Source organism: Nicotiana sylvestris, chromosome 2 (genome assembly GCF_000393655.2).
Source record: "Nicotiana sylvestris chromosome 2, ASM39365v2, whole genome shotgun sequence".
Taxonomy (NCBI): Eukaryota; Viridiplantae; Streptophyta; class Magnoliopsida; order Solanales; family Solanaceae; genus Nicotiana; species Nicotiana sylvestris.
The window spans coordinates 167,093,588-167,121,545 of record NC_091058.1 but is presented as its reverse complement, the minus strand read 5'-3'; the positions used below and the strand labels follow the sequence as shown (position 1 = coordinate 167,121,545).

The 27,958-nt window shown below is 38.8% G+C and overlaps 1 protein-coding gene across 22 annotated transcripts; it reads left to right on the top strand.

Moving 5' to 3' along the window:
• The first annotated feature begins 281 nt into the window (after window positions 1-281).
• Window positions 282-27,310, top strand: LOC104231137 (uncharacterized). Of its 22 annotated transcripts, none has more exons than XM_070168307.1 (8): window positions 282-432; window positions 2,122-2,172; window positions 3,386-3,579; window positions 22,252-23,555; window positions 23,650-23,864; window positions 23,935-24,299; window positions 25,988-26,055; window positions 27,029-27,310. In XM_070168307.1, exons 6-8 carry the CDS (start codon window positions 24,075-24,077, stop codon window positions 27,042-27,044), a joined length of 309 nt encoding a protein of 102 aa, XP_070024408.1. In that variant the 5' UTR covers window positions 282-432; window positions 2,122-2,172; window positions 3,386-3,579; window positions 22,252-23,555; window positions 23,650-23,864; window positions 23,935-24,074; the 3' UTR covers window positions 27,045-27,310. The 22 variants fall into 22 exon arrangements, 21 of the variants coding, with proteins under 21 accessions (XP_070024408.1, XP_070024410.1, XP_070024407.1 ...); XM_070168309.1 differs by having other exon boundaries at window positions 3,359-3,579; XM_070168306.1 differs by having other exon boundaries at window positions 629-2,172.
• Window positions 27,311-27,958: the final 648 nt, after the last annotated feature.

Here is a 27,958-nt window from a genome sequence, read left to right as displayed (position 1 = left end):
AATGGAGCTTTGGAGCAGAGGATATGAGTAAAATTTTGGAGTGATTTAATGCGAAGAAAATTATATACGAACAAAACAGAAAAGAGGGGTCAAAACTTATCATGAAAGAAAGGGAGGATTAAGAAATATAAAGATAAAAATTTCTTGTATCTATTATATAGAAATGAGAGTGGGGTGATACGAACACAGATTTGAGGAGTTGTACTAAATTCAATGTGAAGTGTACCGTAAGTTGGGCCCATTTTATTAAATGAATACATGTTTATTCCTTCATCTCTTCCTTTCTAACACGTATATTTTTCACTTTCCCTACTGCTATCCGTAGTACAATCTAGAAACTCCTACTATTAGAACTAATTATGATCCTCCTTTCCATTGCTCCTCTAGAGACATTGAATTCGTTTTCTTTCAGATTTCTCCGGTTGATTTCAAGTTAGTTGTAATTTCTTTATCTTCCAATTAGTGAGTTTTCTGCATTTTCTTCTTTGTTTAACGCACCCGGCTATTGATGATGGCACTTTAATTGAAATCTGTTAATTTTTGTGCTCCTTTGAATATTTTTCTGTTGGATCTCTACATGTATAGTGATGATAGTATCAATTTGTACATTGGTTTGGTTTGAAAACAGGTGCACAATTCAATTTTTTGGATAATCAAAGTTAATGCTTCTTCCCTTAACGAAAATCGCAACAGATTGTACACTTAATTTGGTGATTCAGATGAATTTCTCTATTTACTATCTCCTTTAACTGGTAAGTAAAGCTACTATTGATTTTGCATTGTGTGAGGAATAGTAAATTTCCCCAAAAGGTACTGAAATTATACATTTCTTCGAAGCTTTTCAAGATTATTGAAGCATTCAGGGTTTCCATTGGCTGTCATTCTAGCTTCACTCTCGAAAAATACTATGCGTACTCTAATTTTTTCAGTTCTGCTAAGTTTTCTTTCCCCTATTTTTCCCTTTTTAGGTTCACCCAATTATTAATTATGAAATTTTACGGGGTATCAATTTGAATAATGCTGAGGTTGTTTGACAATATTCTTGAAACAACTGGGTGATATTTTTACTTTTTTTAAAGTGCGTTTCTGTTGCAAATTGAGCTTTACTTCTCTTTTAATTCCAAATTTATATGGGATTTCTCATATTATTGCACATGTAAGTTGACTCATGTTGTTAAGGACATGCATGTCCATAATCAATTTAAGAATAGAATCAGATTGGAAGCTTACCACCGTTTGCAAGATCTACCCATTTTGTCTCCTCCAACGCTCTTCTTCTCAAATAAATCAATCTTTGTTTCTCAATCTCTTTATATCCCATTTGGTTGTTTATCTCTGTATTTTTACCTTTGGTTCCGTCCATGCATGTTATTGTTATGGTAATTGAAGTATCAAAACCTTTTGAAGTTTTGTTATTTGGTGCTGTTATGGGGTAAAGTTTGTATCTTTGGTACAAATAAATTGTGTTAGCTTTTAATTAAAGCGAAAGATTTAGTTTTTGACGGGTTTATGTAGTCTCATGAGGGCTGAAATGAATAGATAATTAGCTGGTGCAGGATTATCAACCTTCCAGAATAACATGTCCACAAACTTCTTTAATCAGTTAAAAAATAATCCCTATTTGCATGCCGTAATTTGATACTAAAAAAGGTTCAAGCATGTATTGTTTTGTTACTGATTCCCTATATGTGACAAAATTATGGTATATGATAAAATTTCAGCTATCCTAAAATAGGGGTCATTGGTATAAAGAGAATAGATGATGCTCATAATGACTTTACAAGAGATATCTGTCACTTTTTCCTCTTTCTTATAGCCATACAAGCAAGTCTTATAAAGCTGCGCCTTTATCTGTTTCATTTGCCTTTAAATGGTAACTCAAGAAATTCAAAAGAATATTTATGTTCTTCCGAAATGAAAACTTTCTTAGACTTAGCAATAAGAGGAGCTTTTCTACTTGTGAATGTTAACTAACAACTTATGCATGTCGGAAGAATTTCGTATATATTATGTAGTCAACCAAATTTTAACCAATGACCTGAATATACAACTTTTTCCTGCATACGAATCCTTTATTTGAAATAGAAAATCTTTTTATTATTTTAATAAACTTTATTGCAGGTTTCATAAAACGGTTTTGAGGATGTGGCATTTACTATCACATCTTGAAATGTACGTAATAGATCCTCTGTTCAAAACTTCTCAGATTCGGACTGTTTTTTTTATAAAGTGACAACTGTAAAGACTACCAGTTAGCCTAGAAATTTGCTTTGTCAAAAAAAGGCACTGAAACTGAGTTTTACTAGAGGGTCATGAGGGTTTCCCTGCCATTAGAAGTTATATTTCTCCTCAACTATATAAATTAAAAGAGACACAAATGATAAAGCCATTTTAAAATAAATATTACTGAAAGAGGAGTTGCATGCAGTTTCAGTTATTATTATGAAAGAAGTAGATTTTAACAACGTAAGTCATACTATCTTTTATTTTGGAGAAGTGCTTGAGCTTCATATGTTGACTCTATTCTGTTTTCCAGCTTTTGACTGCAAAAACATAGATTCACTTTTAATTCATATAAGAGCTGCGATTAAATTGAGAACAATTCATATCCTTTTTAGAGAAGATATTAAAGCCTTCTCCTTATGGTAGAAAACTGCTGATTCATCGCCTACATTATTTAATGTAGTGAGAAATCCTACTCTTTCTTAGTTTTCACAAAATAATGCGGATCATCTATATTTTTCTATTAAAATGGTTGCTAATATGGATGGAAAAAAAAGGTGGCATCACAAACCGATGCTTGCTTGCAGTTGGCTATTACATTTTTTGCTGCATATTGATCCAAAACTCAGAAATATCGGGGATATGATTACAAATATTTCTCTTTATGAAAGATATTGCTCTGGAGTTAAAAGAGACTCAACCGTTCTTATCTTATAGAGGGGCTGATAATTTAACCTCCTCTTATAAAAATAGTGTAATCCAGTGGCAAAGACAACACAAGCATATTATACTTATTAAAAAAACAGTCAAGCATATTATTTTTTTATTTGATGAATATGGATCAATGCGATGCCATATCTTAATGCTGAACAAACTTGATGCATTTTGAACAAAAATATTTTTTATGTGCTTAAAGTGTTGCTTTATGGGTTGCGAATCTGAAATTTGCAATTTGAATGATAGTAATACTAGCTTGAAGCTTTGTACTTTGGTATTGAGTGTGTTATATTTTTAATATCCGTACTTATAATTGCAGTGTGTTCCATATTTTGTGGACCTTCTGACTGTTTGCCATTGTTTTTCTGAACTATTTTTGGTTCAAAACTTTTGTTGCTTTTTTTTTCGCTCAAAAAAGCTGAAGCATATAGTTCGTGTTGAGCAGAAAATCTTTTGCACCTCATCAAGATAGTTGTTATTCTACGGACAACTCCTTTTAAGGCTATCAATTTCCCTTCTTATGAAAACTACAACGAATATTTGCTCAAATTACTTGGCATTGAGGAGGTAATTAATTTGGAAAGATTTGTTCATGGTGCTAGTGCAAGAAATACAGCCCTCTGCATGCCTATGGTCAATGTGAGTAATATTTTAATATTTTCAATTTTTTTGCTTCTTGATTTCTTTTTGAAAGTATAATAAGTTGAACTTCATTGGGTTAGATATATATCTGCACTCTAGATTATTGAGGGAAGAGAGTTAAGTAGCTATACAAGACGGTACTAGACAGGGAACTTATCTTTTTTGTCTTGTTATATAATGTGTCATACGGTAAAACTACCTCTTAGATTGCTTAGATTTAGATATATATATAACTAAGGAACATTTAGTACATGGTTAACATAAGATGCGTCACGAAGGACGCATTGGTTCCCTAAGCTTGCTAACAGTTGGCAAGCTTCATTGCATAACAACTTTTCATGGGTAGTAGTTTCTAGTCTATCACTTTCCACAAAATCTATTACATCCATTAGTGGTTCAACAAAAACGTTTTTACTGGTTTTCTGAGCATTACTTCTTCCTGCTGCTCCAAAAACTTGGTTATCTATTCCTAGGCTCCTTTTTGCTAGTTGGTGACCAATCCTATTCCCCTGCCTGAAAGTGTGCTGGAGAGTAACCCTCTGCTGGTGCATTAAGGACCTGTAATCATTAACAGTTTTATTAAATAATTTATTACCTTTCTGTAAGGCCTGGATTACCTCTAAGCAGTCTGTCTCTATTTCAACTGGGTAGAGATTCCACTCATTTGCTGTCCTTAGACCTTCTCGTAGAGCTTTCAATTCTGCTGCTAGTGAGCCATTTGCATGGGTTGGTTTTGTAAAACCAACTACCCAGTTACCATTTACGTTTCTGAAACACCACCTAAACCACAATTTTGATTATAGCTATGAAAAGTGGCATCAACATTCAATTTGAACCAACCCCTAGGAGGTTTGAACCAATTTATTTTTATTGGTAATTTGGGAGGGTGAATAGAGATTTTTTCCGTGAGTAATTTAAAGTCTATGGCCCTTTGCATGATTTGAGAACTACTAATCTAGTTGGTAGTATTACTGTGATTATTACTGTTTCTGTTAACCTAAAGGTGCTGAAAATGTTGGTTTATGTTTAGTTAACAATGGCATGCTGAAAATGTTGGTTTATGTTTAGTCAACAATGGCATGCCAATTGGAAGAGTTGGTGGAAAGAGTTGGTGTGGATGCTAGGAGGAAGCTTCCTCCTTTGATGTCACCCATGACATCAAGAGGAGGTAGTTTGATGTCAGCAATGACATCAAGAGGAGGTCTTTACCTCTATAAATAGATGCACTCCTTCACTTGTAGAAATCATCCCAAAATAATACAATACATTGTAGTGAGTAGAGAGTTAAGAGAGAAATTCTCTTAAGTGTAATTGGGAAATCTCCCCTTCCTTTGTTAATATTAAAAGGACAATTGTTCTCTGGTGGACGTAGGATTATTTTGATCCGAACCACGTTAAATCTTGTGTTCTTTCTTTTACGTTTCCGCTAACAATTGGTATCAGAGCGACAGGATCCTTTAACGATCCAAGGAGGAAGAACAAGCAAATATGAGTTCCATGAAGTTTGAAATTGATAGATTCAATGGACGCAACAACTTCAATATCTGGAAGATCCAGATGATGGCGTTACTGCGGAGGGAAGGTTCAATCCATGCTATTGACAGAAAGTATCCTACGGATATATCAGCTCCCGACAAGGAGAAGATTGAAGGGGATGCATTGAGTGCAATCCAACTATCCCTTGCACCTAACGTGCTTTGTGAAGTGAGTACGGGTACCGAAGAGACGGCCAAACAGTTGTGGGAAAAGCTAGAAGGGCTATACCAAGACCGATCAGTGACAACAAGAATGTTGTTACAACGGCGTCTTCACACATTTAAGATGGGGCCAGGTACTTCGTTACAAGATCATTTAGATGCGTTTAATAAACTTGTCATGGACTTACAGATTGCAGGAATTAAAAGGGAGGAGGAGACGCTTGCATGTGCTTTGCTATTCTCATTGACTTCAGGATATCGTGATATTGAGAATTCAATGATGTATAGCAAGGAGCCTATCAAGCTTGAGCAAGTGCGGCAGGCACTTAACTCTAGTGATGTGCGGAGGCACATTGAAGGAGATAGAGATGACCAGGCAAGTGGCCTCTTTGTAAGAGGCCGGACTAGCCAACAGGGAAAGACCAAATCAAAGCACAGATCAAAGTCTCGTGTGAACAAGAAGAATACAGAGTGTTGGGGTTGTGGCAAGAAGGGGCACTTTGAACGAGATTGCCCAATGTCAAAGTCCAAGGAAAAGGCGAGTGCATCTACAGTTGAACAGGTACATAATTTTGATAATGATTATGTACTAACAACATCGTGTAATAATAATAGTAGTTATGAAAACAAATGGGTGTTAGACTCTGCTTGTACTCTGCATATGACGTTCCGAAAAGACTGGTTTAGCAGCTACGAGAAAAGTGGAGGAACCGTAGTAATGGGCAATAATGCAACTTGTGCAATAGTTGGCATTGGCTCAGTTCGGGTTCGCTGCCATGATGGAATCGTGAGGACTATTACACAAGTCCGTCATGTTCCTGATCTGAAGAAGAATTTGATCTCCTTGGGTACTCTGGATGAACAAGGCTACAGGTACATGAGCGAAGCAGGAACTATGAAGGTGACTAAAGGTTCTTTAGTCATGCTGAAAGGCAAGCTGGAGAATGGCCTTTACACATTGGCCGGAAGCACCATTGTTGGCTCTGCAAATGCATCTACAGTGCAGTTATCTAATGATGACAAGGCAAGACTATGGCACATGAGACTGGGTCATATGAGCGCACGTGGACTGGAGATGTTGAGCAATCGTAAACTTTTGGAAGGTGAGAAGATCAGCACGCTTGACTTCTGTGAGCACTGCGTTCTAGGGAAGCAGAAGAAGGTCAGCTTCAGCACTGGCAAACACAAGACAAGAGGAGTGCTAGACTACATCCATTCAGATTTATGGGGTCCTTCTAAACTTCCATCGAAGGGCGGAAAGAGGTATCTTCTCATTTTTATTGATGATTTCTCACGAAAGGTTTGGGTGTATTTTTTGAAGGCAAAAAGTGATGCTTTTGAAGCATTTAAAGAGTGGAAGATTTTGATTGAAAATCAAATGGAGCGGAAAATCAAGTATCTTCGCACAGACAATGGCTTGGAGTTTTGCAATGAAGAGTTTAATGAATTCTGCAAGGTTCATGGGATCTCAAGACATAGGACTGTCAGGCATACCCCACAGCAGAATGGAGTTGCCGAGAGAATGAACAGAACTCTTCTTGAAAAGGCTCGTTGTATGCTCTTACAAGCCAAAATGTCCAAAGTATTTTGGGCTGAAGCAGTTCACACTGCTGCTCATATTGTCAATCGATCTCCAGCATCGGCAATTGACTTTAAGACTCCGAATGAGGTATGGTCAGGTGAACCCTCTAACTATTCATACTTACGAGTATTTGGGTGTCCAGCTTATTATCACGTTAATGAAGGAAAGCTTGAACCAAGGGCTAAGAAGGCCATATTCGTAGGGTATGTGGATGGAGTAAAAGGGTACAAACTTTGGTGTTTGTCTTTACTCAAATTTATAGTTAGTAGAGATGTCACCTTCGATGAATCCTCTATACTTGATTCCCGTAAAGTTTCCGTGGAGTTTTCAGGAAACAAGAACAACGAGCAGGTGGAGCTTCCGGTGGAGCTTGCCAAGGAAAAGGATCAAGAGACTCCAGGTTAAAGATGAGTCAGAAGATGTAGGCGTTGAAGAACTTGCTGTCAATGAACCATACACAATTGCGAAGGGGAGGGAGAAGAGGCAAACACGAGAACCGGAACGCCTTATAAATCAAGCAAACTTGATTGCATATGCGTTCGTAGCTGCACAAGAAGAGATTAAAGATCTGGAGCCCTCCTCGTATATTGAAGCAACTTCTTGCAAGGATGCCGCACAATGGCGGTTAGCCATGACTGAAGAGATGGAGTCTCTTCACAAGAATCAGACATGGGTCTTAGTGAAAAGACAAAAGGGGAAGAGGACAGTTGGATGCAAGTGGGTCTACCGAAAGAAAGAGGGAATTTCTGAAGTGGAAGATGTTAGGTTCAAGGCGAGATTGGTTGCAAAAGGTTTCAGCCAAAAGGAGGGAATTGACTACAATGAGATTTTCTCTCCGGTCGTGAAGCATAGCTCAATTCGCGTGCTACTAGCATTGGTTGCACAATTTGACTTGGAGCTTCAACAGCTTGATGTCAAAACTGCTTTCTTACACGGTGATCTAGAAGAGACAATCTATATGGATCAACCTGAAGGTTTCCTAGCTGAGGGAAAAGAAGATCACGTATGCCAACTAAAGAAGTCTTTGTATGGTTTGAAGCAATCCCCTAGACAGTGGTACAAGAGGTTTGATGCATTCATGACTACACATGAATTCTCAAGGAGTGCATTTGATAGTTGTGTGTATCACAAGAAGATGTCTGGTAACTCAATGATTTATTTACTGTTGTATGTTGATGATATGCTTATTGCTGCTAACAACATTACAGAGATAAATGCTTTGAAGAAACTATTGAGTAAGGAATTTGACATGAAGGATTTAGGAGCTGCAAAGAAAATCCTTGGTATGGAGATTTCAAGAGAAGACGATGTTGTACATCTTTCTCAGAAGAGGTATATTGAAAGGGTTCTCGAGAGATTCAATATGCAAACGTGCAAGCCTGTAAGTACACCATTAGCTCCTCATTTTAAACTTTCAGAGTCACAAATGCCTCAGTCCGAGGATGAGGTGGAGCATATGTCAAAGATTCCTTATGCCAGTGCAGTTGGTAGTATTATGTATGCTATGGTATGCACACGTCCAGATATTGCTCAATCTGTAAGTGTGGTAAGTAGATACATGTCCAACCCAGGAAAGAGGCATTGGGAAGCTGTCAAGTGGATATTGAGATATTTCAAAGGAGCTTCTGGTGTTGGTCTTACCTTTCGAAAAAGTGGTACAGGTATTTCAATTCTCGGTTATGTGGATTCTGACTATGCAGGAGATCTTGACAGAAGAAGGTCCACAACTGGATACATCTTTACCCTCGTTGGCAGTGCCGTCAGTTGGAAGTCGACTTTGCAGTCGATTGTCGCTTTGTCTACGACAGAAGCAGAATACATGGCAGCAGCGGAGGCGGTAAAGGAAGCTATCTGGTTGAAAAGTTTAGTAGCGGAATTGAGTTTGGTTCAGCTGGAATCAACTCTTAGATGTGATAGTCAGAGTGCTATTCATCTAATGAAAAATCAGAGATTTCATGAGCGCACTAAACACATTGATGTCAGATTTCATTTTATTCGAGATGTTATTGATGAGGGAACTATCAAGGTCGTGAAGGTTATCACAGATGATAATGCTGCAGACATGTTGACCAAGATAGTCCCGCTCGCTAAGTTTGCACACTGCAAGGACTTGGCGGGGGTGTGCATCAACTGATGCAACTCCGAAGAGAACAGTTGCTAGGTGGAGGTGGTATGTTCAACAATGGTTTGATTCTTCTTGTTTCTTACAACGGGGTTGCCCAGTAAGCTTAGAAGTTTTGGCCAGAGTTGTTCACACGCTCGAAACGCAAACCAAGGTGGAGATTGAAAATGTTGGTTTATGTTTAGTTAACAATGGCATGCTGAAAATGTTGGTTTATGTTTAGTCAACAATGGCATGCCAATTGGAAGAGTTGGTGGAAAGAGTTGGTGTGGATGCTAGGAGGAAGCTTCCTCCTTTGATGTCACCCATGACATCAAGAGGAGGTAGTTTGATGTCAGCAATGACATCAAGAGGAGGTCTTTACCTCTATAAATAGATGCACTCCTTCACTTGTAGAAATCATCCCAAAATAATACAATACATTGTAGTGAGTAGAGAGTTAAGAGAGAAATTCTCTTAAGTGTAATTGGGAAATCTCCCCTTCCTTTGTTAATATTAAAAGGACAATTGTTCTCTGGTGGACGTAGGATTATTTTGATCCGAACCACGTTAAATCTTGTGTTCTTTCTTTTACGTTTCCGCTAACAGGTGCCAAATGATGAAGGGAAAGTAAGTGTTCCATTTTAGGAAATCATGATTAAGGGAAAGTTTAGGTCCTTTATTTGGGTAAGCCAGTGTTTCCAATTTTGATTAATATGGTGGTGTCATTGAAGGTCGGACCAAAATTTGTTGACAACTTTGCATTCTAGGAAGATATGCTCAATTGATTCTTCATAAGGGCTTTTACAGATGGGATAGTTAGGGTTAATGTTTAGTCCAATCTATGAAAGGTATTTTCTGCAAGGAATTTGATTGTGAAGGCATTGCCATAGGAAGAATATGATTTTATTGGGACAGTCCAATTTCCAAATCCAGTCTAAGTCTAAATTAATGTTATTAGGAGATTCCAGAAGCGTATAACAAGACTTGGTAGTAAAAACCCCCTTAGTGGTGAGAGACCAAATAGGTAAGTCATTGAGGGACCTTTAAGACGGACTTTTATTTTAGTGATATTAGCTAGTAAGTCCGGAGGAAGAGAGAGGGTTAAGCAGTCTAAATTCCAATTGGAACCATCAAAGATATCTCTGATTTTTGTTGAAATATCCTTGGAGGAAGGGGGGGCTATTATATGATTCCTTAGATTACCAAAATTTGGGATCCAATTGGTCTCCCATAAGTTAAGATTGGATTGAAAGTGGGGGGACCATAAGATGCCCTTGGAGCAAATTTTCCACCCTTTGCAAATGCTTTTCCAAATGAAGGAGGATCTATTCATAGAGGAACTATTACAATAGTAAGAGATGATAAGCTTTGCCCAAGGAGTTAATGCATTTGTGAGAAGTCTCCAACTTTAGATAGCTAGAGTGTATAGATTTTTATTAAGAGCCTTGTGGATGCCTAAGCCACCGTATGGTTTAGGTTGGCATATGGTAGGCCAGTTCACCATGTGAATTTTCCTTTTCTCTCTTGTGCTACCCCATATAAAGTCCCTTTGGACTTTATCAAGATCTTTTAGGGTTTTCCTGGGGAGGAGGGTGTATTGCATGTAATGGTTTGGGATGGAATTAAGGCATGAAGCTGCAAGGGTTGTTCTTCCTGCCAAATTAAAGAATTTCATTTTCCATGAGACAAGTTTAGTTCTCATTTTATCAATAAGGAATTGATAGTCCCTAGGTTTTGGGCTATGGTGTAAGATAGGGAAACTTAGGTAAGAGCCAAAACTGTTACTTCTCTTAATTCCTAACATAGTGGTAATGTCTCTGATAAGAGTATGGTTGCAATTTTTGGAGAAAAATAATTTTGACTTTGTAGTGTTGATACATTGACCAGATAGAGAACAAAATTGGTCAAGGCCATTTTTAATAGCTTGACAAGATTTATCATTAGCTCTAGCCATTAGTGTAAGGTCGTCAGTAAATAATAAGTGGGAGATTTTTGGACATTTATAACCTAAGGATATAGGGTCCTAATTCTTGATGTCCACTTGATGTTCTATATATATAGTGAGCATTTCTAGGCAGAGGAAAAAGATATAGGGGGTGATGTGGTCTCCTTGTCTAATACCTCTACTTGGTTGAAAGTAATTCGTAACAGATCCGTTAACTAAGATTGCTATTTTACTGGTTGAAATGCAACTCAATAATAATTTGGAAAATTTTGGAGGGAAATTAAAGTAATCCAAGGTGTGACAAACAAAAGACCATTTTAAACGATCAAAAACCTTTTCTAAGTCGATTTTAAGAATCATATGGCCCTGTTTGCCTTTCAGTTTGTTAAACTTAGAAATCAATTCCTGGATGATGATGATAGCATTATCAGACGCTCTTCTGTTTTTCATAAAGCTAGCCTGATATGGACTGATCAATTGATCTAGGAAAGGTTTAAGACGGTTGGCTAGAATCTTGGTGATTAGTTTGTAGATAGTATTGCATAAGCCAATAGGTCTGAAATTTTTAATGTTGTTGGCATTATGGATTTTGGGAATGAGGCAGAGAAGAGTTTTGTTTATTTCCGGAGGGATTTCTTGATTGTTAAAAATATCATGACAAAGATTGCTAATTGATTGCCCTATGCGATACCAATATTTTTGAAAAAAGAAGGGGTGCAAACCGTCTGGACCAGTAGATTTAAAAGGTTTGAACGAGAAGACAGCTCTTTTAATTTCATTGTCTAGAAGGGGGTGTCTAGATTGTCTAGGTTTATCTTATTACATCTGGATTGGGGATTTAGGGGGTTAGCCCAGATAGAATGTGAGTGAGAAGAAGTAAATGTAGAGGTAAAATAATTTTGAACATGAGACATAATTTGGCTATGATCATTTATCCAATCACCTGCCTCATCTTTGAAGTAATTGATTTTGTTTCTTCTTTTCCTATTGGTGGCTGAGACATGGAAGAATTTTGTATTTGAGTCTCCGTCATTAAGCCACATGATCCTAGACCTAAGCTTCCAGTAATCTGCCTCTATTCTTAGAATATCATTGAATTCATTTTGAAGGTCTAATTCTAAATTCCTAAGGAAAGAGCCGGTAGCATAGCTATTAGAAGTTTGAATGCCTTGGAGTCTAGCTAACAATTTTCTCTTCCTTCCCATGATGTTGCCAAAGGTACTATCTTTATAAGGTTTTAACTTATCTACAAAATTGAGGCTAGCTTTAAAGTAATCTCTATCATTCCAATTATTTTTGACAATTGTCTGAAACTCCGGATGTTTACATCAAAAGGTTTCTAGTCTAGATGGAACCTTATAGGGTGACCTATTCCTTGGAATCAATTCTATAAGGATAGGATTGTGGTCAGAGTGGGTCCTAGGCAAGTGAATAATAGAGCTTTTAGGAAAGGGTTCAATCTATTCCTCATTTTCGAAGACTTTATCAAGTCTTTTTAAAAAACGACCCTTCTTGTTATGTCTATTATTTGTCCAAGTATATTTGCTTCCCTTGAAGGCTAGGTCGATCAAGTTACACTTATTGATTTTGGACCATATGTATCTAGCTTTACTCTCCTTAATAGGTTTGCCACCAAATTTCTCACTAGCGGCTAAAATGTCATTAAAGTCACCACCTACTAACCAAGGTCCTTTATAAGAATTGCTAATACTTTCTAGGTGTTCCCACATAATATTTCTATTGTGAATACAAGTACTAGCATATATGGAAGTAAAAAGCCAAGGTTTACGTATAGGAATTACCTCTATGGTTGCATGGATCTCTTGACCCCTACGAACAACATTTTGAACGTTGATTATGTCATCCTTCCACATCATTACCATACCACCAGACTGCCCCTCCGATGGAACTTCAATCATCTCAGTGAACCCAAACTCATTAAGCATGGCTGCATAGTTACCCATCCTTGTTTCCAACAAAGTCACCATACACGGCCTATGTGTGTCAAGCATCTCCCTAAAGTTTCTCCGGAAATTGTCATTATTCCCTCCCCGTATATTCCATATTATAAAATTTGTAGGATGATTCATGGCTAAATTAGATTCAGGGTTTACCATCTCTCCATTCTCTCGTAGCCCTCCTGTTTGGACAAGATTCCTTCTCATCAAAGGAACTAGAATCATCGCCTTGTTGCCCACTGTTGGGTCGTATGGAGGACGGATATCCATTGAGCACTTGTATAGGGCCAACGGGCAATTGAGCACATGCCTCTTCTCGTGCCTCTTATTCCGTCTAGATTTGAGAGTTCTAGGGTTGGCCCTAAGTGTAGGTTTAGAGGGACATCGTCCTCCTCCATTTCTGCCTCCACTAGCTCGGGTATGGGGTCGACTTGTGGTTGATATGGGGGTACTAGAGGGGGTAGAGGGGGGACTGGCATCTCTTGGTTCCCCTGGTTGATGTCCTAAGGAAGAAAGATGGGGTTGAGCTGAGTATACATCTCTGTTGGAAAGAAGGGAAGATCCAACAGGGCATTTTGAGGGTTTATGGGGCTGAACTGGGGTGACATGCTCCATTATTCTCTCATTACTTGAGCCATTTGAGGCTTCATTGATGGCGCCATCGGGTGGATAATGTTGTTGAGCCATACTTGATTGAGATAGTTGTTCATGGCTAACCTCATTCCCTCCGTGATGAGTTGTGCTAGATATTAGGTGTTGTGGAGGATCACAATAGCCTCTTGGCCATTGATTAGGACCGTGAACGATATTGCATGGCCCATGAGACCTAGTTCCATCCAACTCGTGGGTTGGTAGTCTTGAGATTGGGATGATTGAGCGTAAATTATCTGGGGTTGTTCTTGAGGATGGGGGGAGGGGGGGAATGTTTTCCATGTTGAGAGGTCTGTGTTGTCGTAGGATTTGGATTAGGTGATTCCTTCTTCTTAGGGATGAAGGAACTCTTGGCATTTTGGGTAGGGGAAGAAGTATTTAATGCACTGGTAGTAGGCGTGGGATTTTGGGTAGAAGAAGAGGTTAGCCGATTGGTTGGAGAACCAATGATTGTTTCTTACAAGTTCATGTCTTTTGGTTGCTCTAGGTCTTGATTTATAGGACACTTAATTGCTATTTTTAAGTTTTCTAAGGGAGTGTCCATTTGGCTACTCTCTTCTACAATCGTTGCCATTTGGCCAACATGCAAGGTGCGGGGGGATCTTGCCATATCTTAAGGGAGGATCTTGTGGAGATCCTTTGGATAACAAAATATTTTGAGTTATTAAGGGGTGGGTTTAGGGCAGTAGGGGTAGGATTAGAGGGAGGGTTAGAAACGTCCATGATAGGGCCTATTTGCATGGCATCGATATTTTCTATTTGGTTAGTATCAGTTGGAGCCACTTGTAAATCACTCATACAAGTGTCAATGTTTTCTAATGCCAAGTCATCATTTAAATGAGTAAATTTATTTTTACTAAGAAGATTAGTATTAGCCATGGTGGGTTTTGGCAAAACCATTTGCTTATTGTCAATGTAGTGGTTTTTTGATGGAGAATTATATTGTTTCTTAATAGGCTGATCAGTGACTTTTGAGGGTTGATTAGGGGGAGGATGATCTTTAGTTTTATATTGAAGCAGTTGAGTGTCCAAGTATTTACCTGTATTAGCACTGAAAAATTTAACCGAAATACCTGGACCATTGCCTTTAACCTGGTTGATGGAAGGTTGAGTAGGGAATTTTCTGCCTTGATTTTTCTTTTTGTTGAATGAAACAGTGATTCATTCCTCTTCTTTCCCTTCATTTGTAGTCATAGGTTGATGAGCTTGTCCTGCATGGGGAGGATCAGTGCATTGTTTCTAGATATAACTGCACTGCCTCATTGTGTGACCAAAACGACCACAATTCTTGCAAAGAAAGTCTTCCCCTTCATAATGAATATATTGCTTATGTTTTCCAACAAAAAGGTAGGGTTGGACTGGGATTTTCAGAGGAATTTCAACACAAATTCTTGCATATCGACCTCTAAGGGTAGTTGATGTACATATGTCAATTTTTAGTAGGCGTTCTATTGCATTGCCAATTTTTTCCAGGATCTTGCCATCATAGAACTCTGTTGGCAATTGAGGAAGTCTAATCCAAACAGCTGATGTGGTTAATTTTTCATTTTTAGCCACAAAGTTTAGTTCCCATCTGGAGATGGACAGGAAGTGGTCATTTATAAACCATGGACCTGAGTGGATGGCTTTATCCATGTTCTCCTTCTTCTTGAATTTGATAATATAATAGTCCTCTCCAAGATCAATGAGAGAGAAGTCTTCTGTTGGACTCCATAGATCTTGAATTTTCTTTTTTAGATAATGATGTAGCATACGTTTTCCTACTACTAATGATGGAAAATTTTCACAGTTCATAGATACGTTGTCTATCTTCCGTTGAAAGAGGAATTTCTAGGACACCATTTTTTTTGCCTACTGGGTTGTGCACAATCTCCTTCTCATCCGTTGAGTTGGTGGTGTGGAGTATGTATTCTTGTTCAATTGTGGGAGCAAAATCCATTGGGTTTGTTTCCGTCAATTTGTCCTTGAAGGACGCTGGATTTTCCAAAACATCTTGTGGTAGGTTGTGATGGATTATGTCAGGGGGCTTAGGAGGGATTAAGTTAGAGGTTATTGAGTTGTTCATGTTTGGGATTTTAGTGAGAAGGGGGAGGTTCTCACTCTAGAAACTTTGGCCCCTATTAACTTCTCTGTACCGTTCAATTGATTAGATTTAGCGCTTTGAAATAATGCAAGTTGATAATGTATTAATGTCTTTTGAAAAATTAACTTCACCCATTTGACATTTCCAGACTGCTTTGCTTGACAAATTATTCCAAGTGTCACTCTCTGATTAGTCATACAAAATTATCTCGATTTTCTGTTTATGCTGGTTGTTTGGACTTCATGTCATTAATTTGGATGAGCTCAGAGGAACCAGAGAAATTAGAGAATGTGATCTTATGGCTGATTTTAACTTAAAATACCATTAGCATAATTGCTGGAGACTCTGTTTGATGAAGCAGCCACACATAATTATGCTATTGACATTTCAGTGTCTAGGAAATTCAACTAATCTACAGTAGAAGTTGAAGACCTATCTTATGCAATAAAATGATATGAACTTTCTGTTTCTTAAACTCTGAATTATCTATAAGCTGGAATAGTAGAAAAATCCCCACCCAAAGTCATTAGCTTTGAGCATTGCACAATGATTGTTTGGCACATGTGAACCTGCGATGAAGAGATTACACCTTATGTTACATATGTTAGCTTTGCTCCAGCAACTCTAAAGACAACAGTCATCTAATTTTTTTTCCTTAAGTTAAATGGACAATGTTCTGTAAGATTCTGTATAAAATTGGGATTCTTCCCTCCTTTTAGTTTTTACTGTTTCAACTTTCAGATTGAACCAACCTTGGGTACCCTTCCGTAATCAATAAGTATTATATTAGGAACAAAAGCAAAAAAATATGATATATTTCTTTGCTCTTTCCTCTTGGTTGCAGTGGTATAAAGAGCTGAAGCAAGCGACAACAATACCTGAAAAGGAAATACAAAATGAATCCTCAACTATATAATTACTTGCATATAATGGATGGGAGAAATTGCATATGAAGAGAAATATTTTTAGCAAGAACTACTCAACCCTACTCTTGAATTAAATGTTTTGTGAACTTTTTATGTTCTTAATATTAAACTATAGTATTCAGTTTTGTTAGATTTGTATATTATTAATATTTAATCATAGTATTTTTTTGTTTTTGTTCTAATATTTACCTAACGCAGTAGAAATGAAGTTTCCAATACCACAGAAGCAGAAAGTATTGGTCATTCTAATACAACAACAACAACAACGACCCAGTATAATCCCACAAGTGGGGTCTGGGGAGGGTAATATGTACGCAGACCTTACCCCTACCCCGAAGGGTAGAGAGGCTGTTTCCAGGAGACCCTCGGCTCAAAAAAAGCAATAGGAGATAATATATTAGTACCATAAAAATGCGTAATAAAATAACAACAATATATAGGAGATACGAAATATGAAATACAGGATACGACATACGAAATACGAAATACGAATTAGATGGCTGGTATAGTACAACTAGAAGGTAAAGCCCTGCATCAATAGACGACCACTGACATTCCTAGTCTAACTCCTAACTAGATAGTCTCTCTCAGTTGTGCTGTAGAAATATTCACCCTCTCCCCTAACCTACAACCTTAATGCTCGACCTCCATAATTCCCTATCAAGGGCCATGTCCTCCGTAATCCTAAGTCGCGTCATGTCATGTCTGATCACCTCTCCCCAATACTTCTTAGGTCTCCCTCTACCTCTCCGCGTGCCCACTACAGCCAGTCGCTCACACCTCCTCACCGGTGCATCAGTGCTCCTCCTCTGAATGTGCCCAAACCATCTGAGTCTTACTTCCCGCATCTTGTCCTCCATGGGGGCCACACCCACCTTCTCTCGAATATCTGCATTCCTAATCTTATCCATCCTTGTATGCCCGCACATCCACCTTAACATCCTCATCTCTGCTACTTTCATCTTCTGGGTGTGTGAGTTCTTTACCGGCCAACATTCAGTTCCATACAACATGGCAGGCCTAACTACTGCTCTATAAAACTTACCTTTTAGTAACGGTGGAACTTTCTTGTCACACAAAACTCCCGACGCTAACCTCCACTTCATCCACCCCACCCCTATACGGTGTGTGACATCCTCGTCAATCTCCCCGATCCCCTGAATAACCGATCCAAGGTACTTGAAACTATCTTTCTTGGGAATGACTTGAGAGTCAAGCCTCACTTCAACTCCCGCTTCCGTCGGCTCAACTCCAAATTTGCACTCGAGGTATTCCGTCTTCGTCCTACTCAACTTGAAACCTTTAGACTCAAGAGCATGTCTCCAAATCTCTAGCCTCTCGTTGACGCCGCCTCTTGTCTCGTCAATTAGAATAATGTCATCAGCAAATAGCATGCACCATGGAACCTCCCCTTGAATATGATGAGTCAGTGCATCCATCACTAGGGCAAATAGGAATGGGCTGAGCGCAGACCCTTGGTGCAATCCCGTAATAACTGGAAAGTGTTCAGAGTCGCCTCCTACTGTCCTAACCCGAGTCTTAGCTCCATCATACATGTCTTTAATCACCCTAATATAGTTACTCGGGACCCCTTTATCCTCTAAGCAGCTCCATAAGACCTTCCTAGGAACCTTATCGTACGCTTTCTCCAGATCAATAAACACCATGTGGAGATCCTTCTTCTTATCTCTGTACTGTTCCACCATCCTCCTAATAAGGTGGATAGCTTCTGTGGTAGATCGTCCCGGCATGAACCCGAACTGGTTGTCTGAAATAGACACCGTCCTTCGCACTCTCATTTCTACCACTCTCTCCCAAACTTTCATGGTATGACTTAGTAATTTGATGCCCCTATAGTTGTTACAGCTCTGGACATCACCTTTGTTCTTATACAACGGGACCATTGTACTCCACCTCCACTCTTCAGGCATTCTATTAGTCTTGAATATAACACTAAACAATGCAGTAAGCCATTCCAAGCCTGCTTGACCCACACACCTCCACAGTTCAACCGGAATCTCGTCTGGCCCGGTAGCTCTGCCCCTTCTCATCTTACGCATTGCCTCCATGACTTCATCGATCTCAATGTCCCTACAATTACTTACTTCATGGTGACTGTCGGCATTCCTCGATTCCCCAAGTATAATATCCTGATCCCCTTCTTCACTTAGAAGTTTATGAAAGTAGGTCTGCCACCTCCTCTTAATCTGGTCATCTCCCATCAAAACTTTGCCGTCATCATCTTTTATGCACCTCACTTGGTCCAGATCCCGAGTTGTCCTCTCTCTCGCCTTAGCGAGTCGGAATAACTTCTTCTCCCCACCTTTGTTCCTTAGCTCCTCATACAGACGAGCAAAAGCTGTCGTTTTAGCCTCTGTCACTGCCATCTTCGCCTCCTTCCTAGCTACCTTATACCTTTGACTGTTCTCTCTCTTCTCCTCCTCGTCAGTGCTCCCTACTAACCTTAGGTAAGCCGCCTTCTTTGCTTCCACTTTACCTTGGACAACTGCATTCCACCACCAATCTCCTTTGTGTCCACCATAGTGTCCCGTAGATATCCCTAACACCTCTCTCGCCGCCTTTCTTATACAGTCCGCAGTCGTCGACCACATTGTGTTTGCGTCCTCACTACTTCTCCAAGCTCCCATTGCCGATAACCTTCCTTCCAACTCTTTAGCTTTATCCTTAGTTAAGGCGCCCCACCTAATCCTGGGGCGTCCTTGTACTGACCTCTTCTTCCTCCTTATCCTAATACAAATGTCCATCACCAAAAGCCTATGCTGCGTTGAGAGGGTCTCACCTGGGATAACCTTGCAGTCCTCGCACAACCTTCTGTCGCATCTCCTGAGGAGTAGATAGTCAATCTGAGTCTTCGCCACCGAACTTTGGTAAGTAACCAAATGTTCATCCCGCTTCGTAAAACTCGAGTTTGCAATGACTAGATCGAAAGCCTTGGCAAAGTCCAACAGCGCAATGCCCCCTCCGTTCCGCTCTCCGAAACCAAATCCGCCATGCACCTCAGTGTACCCACCTGCAGATAACCCAATATGACCATTGAAATCTCCTCCTATGAATAACCTCTCAGAAGGCGGTATACTACGAACAATCTCATCCAACCCCTCCCAAAATTGCCTTTTAATATCCTCATCCAAGCCTGCTTGTGGTGCGTACGCGCTAACGACATTTAAAGTACCCTCACCCACCACCAACTTTATAGTCATTAGCCTATCATTCACCCGCCTGACCTCTACCACGGACTCCCTAAGATGGCTATCTACCAGGATACCCACTCCATTCTTACCCCTCAGGACACCAGAGTACCACAACTTATACCCATCCACGTTTTTCGCCCTCGATCCGACCCACCTAGTTTCCTGGACACACGCTATATTAATCTTCCTCTTCTGCAGGATTTTCGCCAACTCTATGGATTTACTCGTTAGTGAACCTATGTTCCATGACCCGATTCTCAACCTATATGCTCCCTTGCCCCTCTACCTACCCTGCTACCCGACCCACCCCCTGAACCCCACCCCACACTCTGCCCCACCCTTGGTCATTCTAATGTAACTCAAAAAACAAAGTCATGTCACTACAAGAAATCTGTCCTTTAGTGGCAATATTTAGTGGCGACTTTATTTATTGCTACAAATATCATATTTACTGTGGCGACTCTAAAAAAGTCGATACAAAAGGTTTATTTTTTAGTAGCGACTTTCTTAGGTCGCCTCTAATATGTGCCACTAAATCCTTAATTTTTAGTTCCCGCTATTAACAAAAATTTGGCTCCAATATTTTAGTAGCGACTTAAAAAATATCGCCCCTGAAGGTCCTTATATGGAATGTCAAAAAGATCGGTAAAGTCGAGAAGTAGAGAAAGGCCAAAGATTATATAAGAACGCAAGAGGCAGATTGGATTGGCTTGGTGGAAACCAAAGTGAGGAGTGGAAAGGCAGCCAGAAGTACCAGATGCTTGGTGTCTTTTGAAGCGACTAGGTCGCTACTATAATTAAAAAAAAAAATTCACTTAACATTAATTAAATAAAAAGAAGGAAAAGAAAGAAAGCAAAAACACCTTTACAGAGAACAAACATGGGATACTTCTGCAGCTTCCCTCAATCTCTTTCAACAAAAGGGGTTTTCTCCCACTCTTATTAAAAATTATCCATTCAATTTCCTCAAATCTCTTGAATCTATCCTTAAATCTCAAATGTAAACCGATACCCAAAGCCCTAATCAGAAATTATATTCTTAAATTAGGTATGTGTTTGAATCCTAAAAATAATTCTGGGTTTTTCTGATCCGAGCTTTCGGTTTCGGTGAAGCCTGATAAAGTATCTACCTTAAAGACTGAATCAGAAGTTTGTTAAAACTAATTTTCCCAAGCTGTACTTATATTTACGTGTAACAACTAAACCTTAAAAAGAAAACGGGACATGCCAAGTGATTTCTGCAAAACGTTGAAGTGGTTGCCGACATTTGCAATACAAAACTTTAAGGTAGATACTTTATCAGTCTTTACTTATATTCTCAAATTAAGTAAGTTTTTTACTTAATTTTCTTTTGTTTCTGATTTTTGGGGTTTTGACTATTGGGGTTTTGGTCTTTAAATCTTTATCTACAAATCCTAAAAATAATTCTGGGTTCTTCTTTACTGTGCTTGTTAAGGTTGTAGCTTTCGATTTGCTTTTAGGTTTATGCTTTGATTATCGAGATAATTGGGGTACTAGCAAATCCCTAATTTTGATTTTGATTTGATTTTTGATCCACAATCGAATCTCCAAATGCAAAAACAGCTTTTACAATTACGTTTTTAGGTATATGCAGTTAGCAAGAATGAATATTTCTTCTATTTCACCTTTAATTTCTCTGACCCATTTGAAAATATGCAGGAATCAGAAGTAATTTTTCTTGAATAGCCATCGCCTAAAGCTCTTTCTCAGTGTCGACTGCTCTTTCGCTGCTAAGTTGAAAACTTCTTTCTAAAATTTTAGACCTTTTGATGATTGCATGTTTGGTATTTCACTCAAAACCGTGAAATGTGATGTTAGGTGTTATGGGTCTTCATTTTTCTTGATATTTTTTTTTATTGTTCGATTTTCGGTTTAATCGGTTATTTGGTCGGTGTGCGGTTTACAAATTTTTAAATTTCGAACATACTTAATAGATGAACCTCATCTTTGTCAGCAAGTTCACACCAAATTTTTTCCCATTAAGTTGACAATAGGCAGGTCGTTGTGCTTAAAGGTCTGTTGTAGCTCATGTATTTGTCCCTTTGTAGAAGAAGTGTTTCTAACTGCCATAACGGAATGAAAAGGCACATAAAGAGATATTATCACTAGCAGTTCTAACCAAACAAGTGTTGGTACATGAATCAGATAGACACATTTGTATTGTGCTGATGCTTAATTATATGTTCTAATGCCTAGATAAAATGATGACTTGATAGTTCATAGTGGAAGTATTCTGATGTTGTTTGAGCTTGTAGCTGCATTATACTTGGGTTGTTTCGTAGTGATAAGTTGAAGCAATGATTTGAGAAGAAAAGGAGAAAGTGTTAATTCCTTTCTGTCGTTTGATCTCTGCTACAGACGCAGTGGACTCTCTTCTCTCTTACCTTCCTTCTACGTGCACTAACCTTAATTTTAATTTTTCTTGTATAATGATAAGATCTTACCCCTAATTGTGCCTTTGTTCTTACTAATTTTTTCTATATCATGTAGGAGGTTCAACATGACAGGAATAGGACGAGGCAAAGGTCGAGGTGGAACTGGACGTGGACGTGGCAATTCTGGAGCGACGTCTCAGCCACAATTGCAACTAAGGGGAAATACTAGAGCATCCCTAGAGACAGGAGAATCAAATAATCCTTGTCAAGAACCTATAGAGAAAGGAAAAATATAAAGCAACCCTTTGCAGAGACCTTCTGTAGAGACAGTTTCATCAAGAAATCTTGACAGAAGTGTGTATCCTTCTCCAGAAGCTGAAAGTGATAGTGCAGGTTAGTTTTTTATTTTTCCCTTTAGTGTAACTACCTCCATTTGATGGTTTCTGCTGACTCTGTTTTAAATTGTCGAACAGTTTGAACTGTGGCTCCTGAACCTGAGTCATCTCAGTGCTGTTCACTTTACCATTACATAAGTGAGGGATATAGCCTCTGCATACTCCAACATCAGCATTTACATTTGCATGAACCGGATGAAAACCGATTAAACCAGGATTTAACCTTGTAACTGCTCCATTTTCAGTCATTAAATTACTTCTGCTCCTTTCATGGTTGTTGTTCAACAGCTCTACAATCTCAATTTGCCTTTTTTCCACAACCTTCTTAGACCGATGACTTCTATGCAGCTTAATTACAGATGACGAACCTGGAGCACCATTAAGGTTTGTTTTGCTACAAGGCTGAGGCGTTTCCTGTATGTGAATGCCTGTGAGTTGACAGAATATAATTTCAGCTAATAATTTGCATTGAGTTATTTGGAAACTTATAAAACACAACATTTAAACGAAAAGTGGGATATTCCTCATTGAACTCTACTTCAGCCAGGTGATATCTATTAAAACCAAGTGAGATGTAGCAAATACACATATAAAACACAGCCAAGTAGCTTAAACTAAAAGAGAAGTGGATAGCCACACTAATTAGACACTTTATCTGCAGGCATGAAAATACAGACAATTACTACACATATATATATTGGCCACATATATTATTTCTTAAATTGACTGGTACAAGTATCAATACTATACTTTGTCAGTATATTTTTATTCCTTTGCAGTTTCTTCCGGGAACAAAAAGAGAGGAAGAGGAAAATATAAATCTAAAACTGTAGATATTAAAACTAAGTACGGCGGAAAAATCACAATTACGATCCCATATGACATTGATAGAGCAGTAGGTGCTAGGGCAAGAGATATTGTTAATTACTGTGGTTTGATCACGAGGAGCACTATCTCATTCCGGGATGGGAATTGACAAAAGATTGCTTCAAAATATGGAGTAACAATGTGGTTAAAGGTTAAGGTAACAAGTTATTTTCAATATTGTGTTGGCTTCAAATTACATGGTTTATTATTGTAGTTAAAATCAATATAATGTTACATTTATATATGTTCAGGATAAGTTTGAAGTTCTCGACAGTGTGCGAGAGCATGTGTTGCCAACCTTTGTCATCATTACTATGCAAAGGCTTTTAGAGCATGGAAAGCTCGATTGAGCAGTCACTACTCTCGCCACATTGCTGATGAAAATATATTATCTCATCGACCTGAAGATGTTGAGCTCGAGGACTGGAAATACCTAGTAGAGTATTTTGGAAGTTCTGAATTTAAGGTAACTTAATAATAGTGTTTGGTTCACTACTCTTTGAATAATGGTTTCATAATCTGTTGACTTAGTGCAGCCTGTAAACGAGAGAAATAGAAAGAACAGGGAAAAGCAGATAACTAAGCATACTTGTGGTACAAGGCCTTTTGCAGAAGTAGAGGAATCGACGGTGAAAATATATTTATTAGAGAGGAAGAGGCTAGTGTGTCTTCTGCTATGGCAACTGTGCGTCAAGAAATGCAAGCTGAGGTGAATCGAAAGTTGCAAGAAGAACGTGAACAAATGGCTGCCGAATTAAAAAGTAACATGGAACAAGAGTTGCAAAGGAAGTTGGAAGAGCAACTTGAGCACGTGAATGCGAAAGTAGACAACCAGATCAATGTAGAAGTAGCCAAAAGGATTCAAGAACAACTGGCTGCTATCATGACTGGAATGCAACAGGTGATCTACTCTTAATGTTTCGGTACTCTTCCTTCCTTCTTGACTATTCTTCTTCTTTTCTTTTTGAAGTTCATATTTTAGCTAAGGTTTTTAGCTGAAATTTTCCTACAGTTGGATAGTTGTTCACATTATCACATTTATCTACTATATCTCATTATTGAGATGATGAGAGATTATATGATAGATTGATAAGGTAATATTTATTATAAGAAAATTTATTATAAGGTGATATTTGTAGTTATATTTATTATAAAAATCTTCTATTAAATGATCGTATATTAATACTGTGACGATCCGGCCAGCAGTCTTATGAGTTACTGCTCCGTTTTTCCCAATTTTGCTTCTTTATGCTTTGTTTATCTGTGTTATGTGGTATCGGGTTGGTCGGATCGAATCCGGAATGATTTTGGAAGGGTTTGAGACACTTAGTCTCTTTTAAGAAAGCTTAAGTTGGAAAAGTCAACCGGATGTTGACTTATGTGTTAGAGGGCTCGGATGTAAGTTCCGATGGTTCGGTTAGCTTCGGGAGGTGATTTGCGACTTAGGAGCATGATCGGAAGGAATTTTGGAGGTTCGTAGTAGATTTAGGCTTGAATTGACGAAGTTGATATTTTGGCGATTTCCGATTGGTAGGCGAGATTTTGATATAGGGATCGGAATGGAATTTCGAGAGTTGCAGTAGTTCCGTTGTGTGATTTGGGATGTGTGCGCAAAATTTCAGGTCATTCGGACGTGTTTTGGTTGAATTTTTGATTGAAAGCGTAATTTGGAAGATTTTAGGAAATTTGGCTTGAATCCGATATGTTTTGGTTGATTTAATGTTGTTTGAGGTGTTTTGATGATTGGAACAAGTTTGAATAAGATATTGGGATGTGTTTGTGCGTTTGGTTGAGGTTCCGGGGGCCTCGGGGTGATTTCGGATGGTTGACGGAGAGGTTGAGACTTGTGAAGTTGCAGAATCTCAGCTGCTTTTGGTATTTCCGCACCTGCAAATTGGAGACCGCAGGTGCAACGCCGCACGTGCGGAAGAGGAGCCGCAGAAGCGGATTTTGGAGGAATCGTCAGGAACCGCAGATGCGGTAGTGTGACCGCACCTGCGAAGGCACAGGTGCGGAGAGTTGACCGCAGATACGGATTGGGCCATTTAAGTGAGGAACCACAGAAGCGTTAATTTGGCCGCATGTGCGGTACCGCAGAAGCGGCTATGGGCTCGCAGATGCGGAAATCCCTGGCCAGAAGGTATATAATTCTTTCTTCGCGAATTTTTGCAAAATGCTCCATTTTTTAAGACGGGAAAGAGGCTAAGGCATAGGATTTCGAAAGGAATCAAAGGATATCAGTTGGGTAAGTCCCCTAAGCTTAATTACTTGGGTTTAAGATTACTTTTTCATTGTTTAATCATGGTTTTAGTGGAGATTAAGGGTGAAAATTAAGGAAACTAGGGCTTGAAAAATTAGACCTTTAATTGGGGATTTGAAGGACCATTTGGGGTCGGATTTGAGAACTTTTGATATGTATGAACTCGTGGGGAGATAAGGAATCTATTGATGTAAAAATTATTGAATTTCGAGACGCGGGCTCGAGGGTTGAGTTTTAATAATTTCGGGATTAGTGTCGTATTTTGATTATTTTTGCTTGGGCTTCGTCCCCTTAGCATATTTTAACGTCCTCATTCTAATTTTGGATAGATTCCATACGAGTGGAGGCTGATTCGAGGGGCAAAGGTGTCGCGAACTAGAGATTTGACCGGTTCGAGGTGAGTAATGATTGTAAATGATGTTCTGAGGGTTTGAAACCCCGGATAACACATTGTAGTGCTATATTGAGGTGAGGCACACGCTGGATGACGAGCGTGGGGTCGTGCACTGTTGGGGATTGTGACTTAGGCCGTCCCGAATGACTATTTTACCGCGTATTTGACTGAAATCTATTTGCTATCATCATGATTTGGGTTGAATGCCATATTTGGGCCTTGTGCCAACTATTTGAACCCTTCGGGAATTTTTATTGATATTTCCTCACTATTTTAACTTTATACTTGAACTCAGTCATGTTATTTTCCATTGTTTTCGTACTTAGCCATGTTTACTCAGTTTTAATACTTAAATGATATTTTTAAATAATGTTTGGACTAAGAAACACTGTTTTACTATTGCTCGTATGGCTTGTGAGGATTTTTGACTAAGTAAGGCCGAAGGCCTATGTTGTGAGGGAACATTTGATACTGATTATGAGCCCGAGGGCCTGAGATATGTACGCCGTGAGGTGGCTTGATTGCTATGAGGCCGAGGGCCTAGTGATGACGCCACGAGGTGGCTTGATATTGCGCTTGGGCCATAAGGGGTCCCTCCAGGAGTTTGTACACCCCCAGTGAGCGCGGGTACCCATTGTGATGTGAGATTGAGCCCGATGGGCTGGTATTGTTCTATGTGATTGCCCGAGGGGCTGGTACTGTTCTGATATGTTGCCCGAGGGGCGAGCCTTTATGTGTTTACTTTTCATAATTGACTGTCAATCACCTGCTTAATTATTGAAAAATGCTTTTCATGAAACTACGTTGAGTTAAAGGATTTTACCTATCTTTCACTGGTTTACTGATTTAAAATGGTTTTACTGCTTCATTATAGAATGCTTTCTGCCTTACGTGATTTCTTGCTTTCAGTCTTTATTTACATTTGTTACTCACTGAGTTGGAGTACTCACTTTACTCCTTGCATTCCTGTGTGTAGATTCAGGCGTTGTTGATCCTGCCAGTGCGAGTTGAGAGCTCTCGGCGGACATTCGGAGTTCACGAGGTAGCTGCTTGACGTCCGCAGACCCGTGTTTCTCCCTCTTTATCTTTTCTATCTCTTGTTAGACATTTTTAATATTTTGTAGACTCTTCAGACTTGTGTTAGGTTATATAGATGCTCATGACTAGTGACACCCCGGTATCAGGCTGTGTTGGGTTGTTCTTTCGCGTATTTATGATATTATCTGTTACTTTGGATTATTTTATCATGTTTCGACTATTTCTAAATGTTTAATTGTTAATAATTAGGAAAAAAGGAAGTGTCGGATGGCCTTGTCTTCACGAGAGGCGCCATCACGATCGGATCCGGGTTTGGGTCGTGACAAATACTATTTGAAATCTGCTAGTTGTGTAAATGAATATGTTATTTTTGTAATAAAACAACGCTAATATAATTTTTGAAAATAATTATATTACATTGACCCATAATGTTAATTTCTCTTTTTTTTTGTATTCCCACTGCTCGAATTTGAAACCTCTCGTTAAACATATGGAAGGATCACATCCATCGTATCACAAATGTCACTATTATTATTATTTTACCATTTTTTATATAGTCATCATTATCACCTACTAAAATATGTTACTCCGACTATTTCATATTGCATATTCAAAATACATCTGGATAGTTGTTACGCAGAACACTACTAAAAATTCGTTAAAAATCGACCAAGAAAAACCGACCAACTTTGATTAGTCAAAAAATCAGTCAAAAAACCGACCAACTTTGGTCGGTTTTTTAAAATATTTTAATTAATTTTTTTTTACTTTCGTGCGAAATACAATTAAAGAGTATAAATAAAAAATAAGACAATTTTAAAACAAGATGCACCAATGATCTAGTGATAGAATAGTATCCTGCCACAGT

Excerpts from the sequence above, each read along its gene's own strand:
- LOC104231137 (XM_070168318.1), top strand. The coding sequence starts at position 24,075 with ATGGCAACTGTGCGTCAAGAAATGCAAGCTGAGGTGAATCGAAAGTTG. Across the intron at positions 24,300-25,987 it reads TCATGACTGGAATGCAACAG|ATTCCATACGAGTGGAGGCT; the intron begins GTGATCTACTCT and ends AATTTTGGATAG.